Here is a 14,208-nt window from a genome sequence, read left to right as displayed (position 1 = left end):
GTGGACCTATTCAAAAGTATCATTCAATAAGAAGTACTAAAAATACTTACAATTTCTTTAAAATATCCAGGAATTCCACTAACTTCTCTTCTAATTTTTTTGGTTCATATAAAGTAGGGCCACCACGTGCTTTTTTAACATGGATAGCTATATTGTGAGAATCATCAGGTTGTTGGGGTTGAAGTTCTTCGGTGCCTTCAGTAGGTTCTCTGAACAAAGGAACACAACAGATTATGGTGTTGCATATTGTATAAAAATGACTGACATGTGGCAACTGCGTGGCTCAGTCAGTTAAGGGTCCAACTCTTGATTTCAGTTCAGGTCATGATTTCACAGTTTGTGAGTTCAAGCCCTGCATTGGGCTCCATGATAACAGTATAGAGCCTACTTGGGATTCTCTTTCTGCCCCTCCCCACACTTTCTCTCTCTCCTGTGCGCGCGCTCTCTCTCTCAATAAATAAGTAAACTTAAAAAAAGCCAGACAGATGCTATGACATCCCTTCCTCTAAAAAAAAAGAGTACCATGAACTTTTACTTTACTGTTAAGAGCAAAATTGCATTGTTGTGAGATAATATGGCATTTTAATAATGTATGCCTTTTCATTGCCTTAGTTCTGTTTTTTCGCCCAGTCATCAGTAGTGGTGTTACATACGTCCACTTAAAAGTGGACATACATAAAATACTTTCCACATTCAGAGCCTAATTATACGTATTATAACTGTATTAAGTGATTGAACCATCTTTTGTAATTAGATGTACATAACTTAGTAAATATTTGAAGTCAATGGTCAATATCCTTCTCTTTAGAGCCATTCACTTGTTTTTTGGTGTTTTCTTCACACCAATTATAAAATTGCTTTTTTAAAAACTTTTGTTTCCAACTGGTAAATTGTGATCATCTGAAAGCAGCCATTTTTCTTTATTCTTGTGCTACAGTATGTTATACACCCAAGTTCCCAGGAGATGTATGGCTGAATAACCATTCCCATTCATTTTTCTAGTTCCACACATTTCTATTTAGAAGTCACTAAAAACCTAAGAGCAAAAACTAATGAATGCTAATGAATGGTATTATCCTTAAGAAAAAAAAATGTGGAGATGATAAAAGCCCAAATGACCTGTAATTATATACATGAGAATATTAAAATCATACTTAAATATAAGATAAACATTATGTGGGATAATAATAATAATAATAGTAAATAATCACATTAACATTGAACATACATTTGAGTTTTTGTGCTGGTTGTTCTGCTAAACATTATATGCACATATCTCATTAACATTAACCATGTGAAATAAACAATATTATCCCCCATTGATAAGATAAGGAAATTGCAGATTAAAGAGTTTATATAATTTGTCTTACCACTCATAGCTGCTTGTTAAAGCTTAGTAGTAAAGCTTACTTGATGTATACACAAAGAAGATAGCCTAGCATAACTTACAAATATAAAATTAAAAGCCAAAATCCATTTCCCTTTCTATCATTTTTACAGAACCTCAAACATTCCTTCCAGACCTAGAACACCACTTCAAACTCTATCCCTACTTACTCCTATAAATAGTAAGCACAGTAAAGCTCAGCAATGATGAGAATTCAGGTATAAAGCAATTTGCTTTTCTCCACCCAGCCTGTATACTAAAATGCAAATGAAATGAAGTTCTTATATTCTAAAAAGGAGAGGTCTGTGGACTGGAGGGAAAAGTGAAGGTAGATATAGCAGCTTTGTGGCAGGAATATGCAAAGTGAGTCCCCATGGACCTAGTATTCTTCTGGCCCAAGTTCATCATATTTGCCCAAGGTGGGCAACTCCTGAATTTTCTACTTCATGTTGTAAATCTCAAACTAGCCAAAGGATTCAAAATAGTCCCCAATGACATTTAAGCCTCTTGAAATTAACCAGGAGATACTAAACCACCAAAAGCAATAGAAACAAATAGGTGGTCAGACACATTAATTGATTAGTTGATTAAATTGTGCCCTATACTCTTCGGGAAATGGTAGAAAATTATCCTCATCATTACATAGTAAAATTAGCAATAATGCAATATATTAAATATATATATATAATATACAAATATATAATAGTATGGATAATCCAATGCCAACAAATTTGAAACCTTAGATGAGATAAATCACTGTAAAAGTACAAATTACCATACTGATAACATAAAGAAACTTTGAATTGTTCTAAATATTTTAAAGAATATAACTAAGAAGTAAGATTCCTTCCACAAAGAAACTCCTGGCCAAAATGGCCTTAATGATGAATTCTAACAAACTCCTAATAGATAAATAAACCCAAATACTTGCAGAAAATACAAAAGACAGCTATACTTTCCAGCTAGTATTATGAAGCCAACCTAGCCTTAATATCAACATCTGGCAAGGATATTACAAGAAAATTACAAGCCAGTATCACTGAACATAGATGCAAAAATCCTAAGCAAAATATTAATAAACTGAATTCAGTAATAATTTTTTAGATATAAAGCATAGCCTAGTTAAGACTATGCCAGGAATACTATTTCATGAATGTTGTTCAACATATTAATGGGATAAAATAAATCATGATTATCTAAACATTTCATGTGGTAAAACATTCATGTGTAATATAAACTCCTACAAAACTAGAAATAGAAATATTTTTTTCTTTTCTTTAGAGAAAGAGAGAAAGCACACAAGTAGGGAAAAGGAGCAGAGGGAGAGAGAGAAGACTCTTAAGCAGGCTCCACATTCAGCATGTAACCCAACACAGGGCTTGATCCCACAACTCTGGGTTCATGACCTGAGCCAAAATCAAGAGCCAAAATCAAGAGTCAGATGCTCAGACTGAGCCACTCAGGTGCCTTGAAGTGAACTTTCTTAATATGACAAAAGACAAACATCAGTTGTATTTCTGATTCCTTACTTTTTTTTTTCTTAACGCCATTTACTCAATTTTATTGCAATATACCTAAAATATAGCAAGGAACACGTGATGCCATCAGCCATCAGTAAGCATGGCTTCAAAAGTTTCCCCCATTTCCTCATGAGACACACTTGGGTTATAAAGATGGTTACCCACCTGCTTAGGATGAGGTCCTATCATGCCATGTAAGGCCCTAACATGACCAGGACTTCACCCATGCAACTTCCAATGCAACCATATAACACTGGCCATCACTGGATAGGGTGAGCCAGATATCTTCTGGGCAATAAGGTCTCACGACAGTCTGCTTAGCCAATATGTTCCTTACTATCTAATGGGGGAAGGCACTAATAGGTTAATTAGTCCCTAAATGTGTTATTGAAAGTTGTTAAAAGTGATATGAAGAATTTATACATGTTATGAATAACAAGTATAGGATACTTATAAGACTGTAAAAATAGGTGACATATTTTGCTTGCCAGGAAAAGACAATGTCTCAGAGAGAGATTTAAACTGCCACACAAGATTAAAAAAGTTAAAAAAAAAAAAAAGAATATTCCAGGAAGAAAGTACAAGAAATTTTCTTGCAGAAAAAATTTCTAAAGATGCCAAATTCTGCTCAAAAATATTTTGACCTTGGGGCAAAGAGTGTATCAGTCGGTTGTGTCTGACTCTTGAATTCGGCTCAGGTAATGATCTCACGGTTTCTTGAGTTTGAGCCCCACATTGGGCTCTGTGCTGCCAGCACGGAGCCTGCTTGGGATTTTCTCTCTCTCTCCCTCTCTCTCTGCCCCTCCCCCACTTGCACTATCTCTGTCTCTCTCAAAATAAATAAATAAACTTAAAAAAAAATATTTTGACCCTGTCAAATAGACATAGCCACTATACAACAGATTAATATTCTCTGTTAATCTTTTCATACTTTTTTGATATCACTACATCTAATTATTTCTGAATTAATTTTTACTCAAAGCAAATGATAGGGATACATGAAATTATCCACAGAATTGATGGTTACCATAACTAGCAAGTAATTAGGCAATTCTAGTTATTTCTCTGCTATTGACTTTTTAAGGTTTTTGGCATTGTTCCTATTGATTATTAAATTAAAAAATACATAATATATTATAAGTTTAAAAGTAACAGTAAAATGAATGTTAATGTACCTACCCAGATCTTTAAGGTACCCATGGCACTGTACAATTACTCTTCCATGGACAGATACATAGCACTCACTCCAGAGATAACCACTACACTGAAGTTTGTTCCTATTATTCCCTTGGTTTTCATTATACAGATTAATCAAAAATATATGCATCCCTTTAAAAACCTAATTTTCGTTTTGCATATTTAGTTTTGCACTTGATAGAAATGAAGTGATTCTTATGAATTCCATAACTTGTTTTTTAGTTGTTGTTCATTGTGTTTATGAGATTTAATGACTATAGTTCATTCATTTTACTGCTATATAAGATTTCATTATATTTATATACCACAAAGGGGATTTTCTTAGTCTGTGGGCAATTGAGATTTTTGTTTCCAGGTTTGTTTTGTTTTTTATCTGTTTGTTTGCTATATACAGACTTGGCTACTATGACTATCTTGTACATCCAGAACTTCTCCAAGAATTAAAATTAGTATATGCACAACATTATATTAGTAATGCCACATTGTTTTCTAAACTGGCTATAACAATAGCCAAGGCATAAGTTTCAGTTGCTCTACATTTTTACTGCTACCATATTATTAAATTTTTGACTTTGTGAAATTAATTGAAAAATATTGATCACTTTTCATGTATTTATGGAGTTATACTGACTATAGGAAATCACTAAGTTATTTAATTCCTCAGCAAACTACAAAGAGAAAAAAAATCAAAAATCACAATACCATTAAGATAGTATTTGCCTCTTTCTTGCTGTGTTGAAATCTAATCATGAAAATAATGATGGGTGAAACTACTTGCAACCAAGAATGACTCAAAATAATGGGACGAAACTATTCCAGAAGTCACCGAATTCTTCACTGCCACATACTTATAATTTTTAAAAAACCAAAAAAAATTTAATTTTATTCCCAACCCTCTGACCTTGAGTACACTGCTTTGTGATATTCTGTGTGACAAAAGGAAAAGTATAGATAAAGCATTTTTGTAGTACCTCAAAGAGATTTTTATCTCAAGTAAAAGTGAATTATTATCTGAGTTGTAAGCACTACTATTAACTTATTTCACTGTACTCCATATTAACTTGAAAGAATAGCCAAAAGACAAACTATAATAAATGACTTGGATATTTGGATATAACTTGGATATTTGGAATCTATTTTCTCAAAAATCAGTGACGTGCAGTTGTCACTTCAAATAAACAGTGTCTGCTGTTTATGATAAAAGTTAAGCTTTCAAGTAAAAATTTGATTTTTGTAAAACCTGTATCCACTTCTGTAAACTTGAGAGCTTCCTAACATGTAAGGCTTTTCTGATGATCAGTGATGATATAAAAATTGTGATCTTGGGGCACTTGGGTGGCTAAGTCAGTTGAGCATCTTATTGATTTCGGCTCAGGTCATGATCCTAGGGTCACAAGACTGAGCCCTGTGCCGGGCTCCACACTGAGTATGGAGCCTGCTTGGGATACTCTCTCTCTCTCTCTCTCTCTCCCACACTGAGTATGGAGCCTGCTTGGGATACTCTCTCTCTCTCTCTCTCTCTCTCTCTCTCTGTCTCTCTCCATCTCTCTCTCTCTCTCCCTCTGCCCCTCTCCCCCAGCTTGTGCTTTCTCTCTCTCTCTAAGGTAAAAAAAAATTATAAATTAAAAAAAACTGTGATCTTTATACATTGCATAAGAAAACATGTTAACATTTGCAAGATCTATATAACTAGTGAACCATTTTCCAAAGGACCAATGTATATTACACAATCATGCATTAGTAAAAGAATTATCCATAGTGCAAAATAATAGTTTTTATAGATGTCATTGTTTTTAAATTGGCCACATTAAAGATTTTTTTAAAAAGCCCCAGTAAATTCAGGCGATAGGGATTAGCACCACTAACAAGCAAAATAAAATAAAATTTAGTGCATTAAATTATCTCATTATCTCATTCAATCCTCCAACATGACTAAAGAGTATGTATCACTGTCTCAATTATAGATAAAGAGACTAAGATTCAAAATTTTAGATAATCTTAAAGTAATACAACTACTAAATTGCAGAACTGAAATTCAAACCCAGATCTGACTAGTCCAGAGGCCATCACAACACACTGCCATCTATGTATTCTTGTATTCTAGCTCTTACAAACTTTTTAAAATTAGTCCCCCAAATCTTTCTGTATCCCCCTCCCCCACTTTTTTGTAAATCCATATAAATTTTACTAGGTAGTGGTTAGAGTCAGAGTAATATATATATAATATATGTATCCTATATATATATTATATAAATATATATACACATAAGTATATATATATATATATAATATATATATATATAATATATATATAGGACTATATATATATTATATATATATATGTAAGTATATATATATATATATAATATATAAAATATATATAGGATCTTTCTTAAGATGTTTGCTATAGGATTCTTCAATCCTTTTTTTTAGACTCTGAAGTCAGCCTGACTCATAAAAATACAAATAAATACAACCACTTTAAGTTTATTTACTGCATTAACTCCATTTGTTAAGCTTAGCTTAATTATCACTGGTGCCAAACCAGGAAAAACCAGGAAATAATTATGAGTGAATTCCAGCCCCAGGATGTACATTTGTAAGTTGCAAGCTTTGTCTTATATTGAGCAAGAGTGCTGACTTTATCCCACACATTGCCAACATATCCAAAGTTAAAATTGAGGATTCAAAGGCAAATTCTTTTATATACTCTTGACAGCAAATATTGGAATCCTGTCATCTCTTATTATATAAGAAGAATATTTTAAGGTTAGAGAGAGAGGTAAGCAATATTTCCCTGGTTTCTACTAGATAAATGTCTATGCCAAACACAGAGTCTCTTCTTTTCATCCCCAAAAAGCAATAGAAAATCCACAGTTAAATGTGAACAGTTGATTGTACTTAATCTGTATTCTATGCTATAAAGCAGCAATACATTTTCCATTAATATATGACAAGCTATATGAAAATGCAAGAAAGTCAAATTATTTCAAAAGGATTATTTACCTACTGAATATTAACTGAAATTAAAGATGCCCAAATTTAAAAAGTTGGGATATCTAAAGACAACCTTGACTATAACAATATATTACCATATATTTATAAAATATATGCTATAAAATAACATATTTACTGATCCTTAATTTTCCTCAGCATTCTTTTTAAAAAAATTTTTCAATGTTTACTTATTTTTGAGAGACAGAGCATGAGCAGGGGAAGGGGCAGAAAGAGAGGGAGACCCAGAATCCGAAGCAGTCTCCAGGCTCTGAGCAGTCAGCACAGAGCCCAACGTGGGGCTCAAACCCACGAACTGTGAGATCATGACCTGAGCTAAAGTCGGACGCTTAACCCACTGAGCCATCCAGGTGTCCCCTCAGCATTCTTAAATTAGCTTTGTTTAGCTCTTACACACTCATCTTAATGGCTTTTATCTAGTTTCTTTTCCATCCCCATTTCCATATTCTATAGACAACCTTGCTTTAGTACCAAAGCTCTCTACCTGACTTCTGTATTGGAATTGATGATTACTGACTATTGAGAAACAATAATAAAACATCATTTATTGTCACTCAAGCTGGACTTAATTTATTAAATAAAATAATTAAATTCAATGAAAATGTAGCTTGTAAATTTTAGACTTTCTCTTCCTGATTTCATAGTTATGTCCTTGAAGAGATCTTAGCCTCATTGGGCTAATTTAAGTAATGAATGAAGCATCTCGTTTTGGAGAATGGAAGGGCCAATTTGGAGACAGGGAAGCAAATTTCTTGCCACCAATAGTACACAATATGGAAGAAGCTCCAAACTTTCAACTATAGGCTTTTAAACCTAGAACTGATTCCCTTTGAATCAAAGACGGCTTTTTCCCCTTACAGAAATGGAATCTATAAGAAAATGCAGCAGCATTTATAATACTCTTCCAGCTGAACTCATAATTGCACCATGTTCACTACCTATCTCTTAACTGATGGTATCATATTTTTCCATTATCAGGGTAGGGTGTTGGTCAGGAATTCCATGCAATTAAAATTATGCCCACTGGGATCTACTGGCCTCTTAAAATCTAGATAAGGTTCCACGCAAATCCATGGAAGTACAAACCTCTCCTTAAGATTTCAACATTTACCCAGATGACATTCTGAAGTTACCTCTGCCACTGTGTTTCTTCCTTAAATACTCTATTCCATGTCTTGTTTATCCAGAAATAAAACCAACTTTGCCTATATTTCCTCAACCAAACTAAACTAAACTAAACCAAATATTTAGAGCATTTGTAAGTGCAATAGAGTTCATCAGATACTGGGGTTATCCTAAAGAGATGCTGTATCACATATAGCCCAACATACTTGAAATACATTAATAAGAGTTTTCTTTTCTTAAATGTCCTCAACCCCATGCCTAGGACAAATGGTTTCTCCTCACTCAGTGCACATTTCTCCAATTATTTCCTGGCTCCTCCTGCTTCTTGTCTGCCTCTTGTTTTCTCTGCCTTTCCTCACCCCTGGATAGCTCCACAACTCCAAGTTAGAATACTTCTACTCAAGTCAGAACAGTTCAACGCCTATTCCTGGACAATTCCAACCAAAACCATAAGGAAGAAAGTGTGACAAAAGGGCCTTCCTTTTAGAATAATCTACCATTCCTCAGTGGTAGTTGTAAACATGGAATGGAATTTTTTTTCCAACTCAAGACTTGAAACTTTCTTATAACAGTTCACTCTAACACAGGGAAATCCTATGCACTTAGGCAATTTCTACAAATTGCCACCATTTTGCTACAGTAATGCCCGAGGCCATCCAGGGTTTCATTTTTATATCATAGCAAATGATTTAATTTGGGCCACAAAAGACATCAGACCATGGCTGAGGCAACTAGTTAGATTTCTATAAATTTCCCTTCCCTTTCCTTCTGAAAATTCTCTCAAAGGTCCAAATATTGCTTTCATAAACTAGCATGACAGTCCTGCACTTTGCCCTTGCCTTTCTCCCTTGTTCCTTTTTTCCTTTTCCTTTCTTCCTCTCTTCCTCCCTTCCTTCTTTCCTTTTTCTTTCCTTTCTGTCCTTTTCTTTCTTTTCCTTTTGTTCCTTCCTTCCTTCCTTCCTTCCTTCTTTCCTTCTGCCTTTCTTTCTTTCTTTCCTCTTTATTTTCTTTTCTTTCTTTTTCTTTCTTTCTCTCCTCTTTATTTTCTTCTTTCTTTTTCTTTCTTTCTTTCTTTCTTTTTCTCCTCTTTATTTTCTTTCTTTCTTTTCTTTCTTTCTTTCTTTCTTTCTTTCTTTCTTTCTTTCTCTTTCTTTCCCTCTTTTTCTTTCTTCTCCTGCACTGCAAGCCATCACCACTCCCATGTTGACATATATGGAAGAAATTATCTAAATATTTTGAAAAAAAATTTTCCCAAAACTTTCTAGTGGCAACTACTAAACTGGGAAATTACTATATCAGCCAAAATAGCCTTACCAGCACTTGGATAATAATGGTGAAGACCATCACATGAATTTGGGGATTTTTTTGGTTTTGTTTTGTTTTGTTTTGTTTTTGTCTCAAGGACTCTTTTCCTTCTTCTCCTAGCTAACTCTTACTTATCCTTGAACTTCAACATCCCTTCCTCAGGGATTCTTGCCTTGACCTTCTAGTACATCGTCTGCCATTAACACAAGCACTCTCAATGCAAACTGCCCACCCCCGCACTTTGTCACCGCTGACACTTATTACACTTTATTTATTACCTCTTAGTGCCTGTCAGTGCCATACCTTCTGAATATGAGACCCTGCGAGACTTGCACTTAACACGATCAATACTCAGTACATATTATTTAAATGAATAAACAAATGATAAAGCATTATTATAAGGTTTCTTCCTAGATGATGTAAATTTTTGCATTTATTTTTAGGGAAAAATAGTAAAACAGAATTATTACTGTTCTGACTTAAAAAAAACACACAAGGAGCATCTCATTCAATAGACCTCAGAACTTCAGACAAAATAAGGGTTTTATAATCACGAAAAGGATAGTCTCCTTTGTTCTAACGTTAAATACATAGTTTTCAAATACCCTGTGGTTAATTACCCTGAGGCCAGATTCAAGCTAGCATGAAATAAGCACTACTTAGCTGTAGCTGTAGCACATGGGTAATTTTCACAATGCTAGAGAATGAAATTGAGTCCAAATCTCGAAAGAACACAAGCTAAGAAAGTAATTTTGCAGAGATTTTTTTAAAGTCAGTCTATCAGAATCCATTTGCTCTAGGTTTTTAGTTGCTTCATCTCCAAATATTCATCTTTATTTTCCAGCATTTTCTGCACTTACACTTTTAGAGAGAATTTGTAATCCATCAAGGTACAATGTGTACTATACCAAATAATTATTTTAAAATGTGTTTCGGAAAAATATATATATATTACAGAGAAGTTCCACATCATTTTAACCCAGATCAAAGGTACATGTTACTGCTGCTTTTAGATGTAGAAGTAAAATTTTGAGCTTCAATTCAAGCAGCTGAAATGTCCTAGTCTCTTTAGAATCTGAAGTCCAAACTGAAGCATCAAATCTTTGCACAAAACATGCTTTGACAGCTTTTGGAGAAATAGGTAATTTGGCCAACTGAGCATACTGACTTCTGGAGCCATGAGAAATATCCCAGAAGACCCTTCCAGTCAGGATGCCTTTAGCACATTGAAGGATACTCTTAGTGAGACCCCAGGGCTGGTGGACAGGAAGCACAGTATAGCACATTGCCAACATCCTTTTACTCTTACCAGTTTTCTTCAGTTTTAAGTTATATAACACAAGCTAAGTTAAGATGGTTTTGCTAAACATTACCATTACCTGGTTATAAACCTGTTATAATCTGTTATAAGTTATAAACCTAGAAACTCCTTCTAAACAGAGCAAGTTACTCCCTTTTCTTCATCCTTTTTTGATCCTATGCCTAATTAGAATTAAATCTTTTAGGATAATAGATACTTATTGGACTTCATTAAAATGTCCTGAGTAAAAATATATCAAAAGAGTCTAAAACGCCATACCCTGCATATTAAGTGCAACATGTGATTGATTGCTGTTAAATTTAATGAGACAAGTATATTATAGCCAAAGCCCATACACAACTTTGCAGTTTAACAATAAGCCCACAGACAAATGAATAAATGGTTAAAAATGTGGAGTAAAATGTCCCAATAGAAAAGCTGCAGTTTAGTCATTTTTATTCATTCTCTAAAAGAAAAAAAAATCAAATTGTCTCTAGGCTTACTATCCAAAAAGTAAGTCAAATGATTTATAAAAGTCAAATAAGAATACAAGCTTCCTTATAATACTTGACTTCCTACTCTCCCCCCAAAAAGTTGCTTATTTAATAAATATATCTTCAACATAGATTTCCACAATTCTGTGGAATAGTTTTCTCAATTACTATCATTTCCTTAAACCTTCTTTTCCTCCAGAAATGAACTGATATAAAGGCGTACTGATTAAAAGTCTGTCTTCTCCAAGAAATAACTGTTAAGGAGGATGTAGAGAAAAAAGAACCTTCATGCACTGTTGATGGGGACATAAATTGGTACAGCTGCTGTGAAAAACAGTATGGAGTTTCCTTGAAAAACTGAAAATAGAAATACCATACAATTCAGTAATTCTACTACTGGGTATTTATCCAAAGAAACAAAAACATTAATTCAAAAGATATATGCACCCCTAAGTTTATTGCAGCATTATTTATAACAACCAAGATACAGAAGCAACCCAAAGTGTCCATCTATCGAATGCATAAAGAAGATGTGGTATATATACAATGGAATGAATATTAGCCATAAAAAAGAATGAGATCTTGCCATTTTCAACAACATGAACCACCCCAGAAGGTATTTTGTCGAGTGAAATAAATCAGACATAGAAAGACAAATATCATATGACTTCATTTATGTATGGAATGTAAACAACAAAACAAATGAATAAACAAGCAAAAGAGACCCATAAACACAGAGAGCAAACTGGTGATTTCCAGAGGGGATGTGGGTGGGAGGTGGGCAAAATGGGTGAAGGAGAATGGGACATACAGGCTTCCAGTTATGGAATGAATAAGGGATGGGGATGAAAGGTATAGCATAGGGAATGTGGTCAATGGTACTGTAATAGCATTGTATGATGACAGATGGTAGCTACACTTGTGGTGAGCATAGTAAAATGTACAGTTACTGAATCTCTATGTTGTACATCTAAAACTATTGTAACATTGTGCATCAACTACACTTCAATTAAAAAATAATTTAACTCTGTCATTTCTTGTTTAAAAGGGTGAATATTAAATTTGTTTAAGCGAAGATGCAGCAATTTGTTACTGTTACTATTATATGTATTAATTTGTTATTGTTGCTGTTGTTGGTTAACCTATTTGAAAAGCGGCAGAATTTCTTGACAGATGTTATACATCTATACAAAACATCCTCACTGCCTATATCTGTAGTCCATGATAATAATAAAAGCTAGTACAATTTAAAAGTTCTTTCCATGCATAACTCTGAAATGAGCTATTAATGTGGGATATTAATATTATCTTCTTTACAGAGGTAAAAACAGAGCAATGTTCAGAGGCTATTCCCAAGTCATGCTGTTACACTTGGACAAAATAGAAACTCAGATCCAAGTTGTGTGAGTCAAAATTCAGTGCTTTTTTAAAAGAAATATTGCAGATTTGATATCTAATACCTGTCGATATGTTAAAAAATTACCTTCTCTATAGTTGATTCATAAATAAAATAAATTTGGACAACTGTCATAGTTCTGAGTCATCTTTGATCTATGTTCCAGCCAGGTCTTCCATTTATTTTCATTTACGTGGCACTGCTCCAAGTGGAGTTAATGGTTATATGAAGCATTTCTTCTACTCTCCTTGCACTTCGATATTTAGCAAATGCCCTGACATAAGGAATTCTCACCAGATGTCCCAAACAAGGCTCATGTCATTCTTCAAAGCCTTGCTGCTGTATCTGTCACATGACATTTACATTAAGTGAATGACAGAGTGTTGAATATGGCAATGATAATGGGTAAATGTTATTCATGAATAATTTTAATAGTGTTGGTATTTAGTGTTTGCTAAGATTCATGTTTTCTCATCAATTATTTTCTGCCAAAAGCTTCTCTGAATTACCTGAGCTCTAGTCCCACCATCCAAGCCTATGTGGATTCATCACATTACCAAGGGCCAGTGTAAGCTAAGCTTAGAGATTCATAATTTAATACATTTCATGAATGTAATTTTAATTCCATTTAAGGTATTTTTATTGCTACTTTAGAGGAGTTTCTTTCTGGCTTAAAATATAAATGTTTTGTAGTTTTTAATAGTCACATACTGCACAAATTACAAGTAAAAGCATGATTTTAATTTTACTATGAGACATATTGAATTACATCAAATACCTTTTCAACATTTCTTCTTGAACTACTAGTAGTATAAAATTGTAATAATAGATTTTCTAATGATGAACTTTCTTTAAGTTCATGAGATGAAACCAATATAACTATGATGTACACATCTAATACACTATTGCATTATTTCACTTGCTAATATTTTATTATGTATATTTTCCTACATGATAATAATTAAAATTAGTATTTCTTATTTATGTTACTTTTGTTAAAATTTTTTAGCTGTTTATTTATTTTGAGAGAGAGAAAGTGCATGCATGTGAGCTGGGGAGGGGCAGATACAGAGAGGGAGAGAGAGAATTCCAAGCAGGCACTGTTTGCATTGTCAGGGGAGAGAACTTCTGCACTGTCAGCACAGAGCCCCATGTGGGGCTCTATTCCATGAACTGCGAGATCATGACCTGAGCCTAAGTCAAGTATGGCATGCTCAACCAACCAAACCACCCAGGGGCTTTTATTCTTGCTAAATTTTGATATCAGAGTTATGGATACAAGGCAAAATCACAAACTACTTTTTATTTTTTACACTATGGAAAAACTAAATTGCACGGAAATTTTAGCTTTTCTTGGACATTTGAAAGGAACTTCTAGTGATATCACTTGGGCTATGGGTTTTTAATTTTTGCTTTTGTTCTTTTTTGCTCCAAATTATACTTTTGAAGAGTACTTTTTACAATTTCTA

The 14,208-nt window shown here is 33.7% G+C and overlaps 1 protein-coding gene across 1 annotated transcript in view; it reads right to left on the bottom strand.

Annotated features, from left to right (window-relative positions):
* The window catches only part of CNBD1 (cyclic nucleotide binding domain containing 1), a 467,744-nt gene that overhangs the window by 413,674 nt on the left and 39,862 nt on the right, over nt 1-14,208 (bottom strand). Inside the window, exon 4 of the mRNA XM_042924364.1 lies at nt 51-209. Coding sequence (XP_042780298.1) covers nt 51-209 — 159 coding nt within the window. The remainder of the gene's footprint in view (nt 1-50; nt 210-14,208) is intronic.

The sequence above is a fragment of the Panthera leo genome, chromosome F2, assembly GCF_018350215.1.
Source record: "Panthera leo isolate Ple1 chromosome F2, P.leo_Ple1_pat1.1, whole genome shotgun sequence".
In the NCBI taxonomy this organism is placed as follows: domain Eukaryota; kingdom Metazoa; phylum Chordata; class Mammalia; order Carnivora; family Felidae; genus Panthera; species Panthera leo.
Note: the sequence above shows the minus strand (reverse complement) of the source record. Positions and strands in the feature narration are given on the sequence as shown.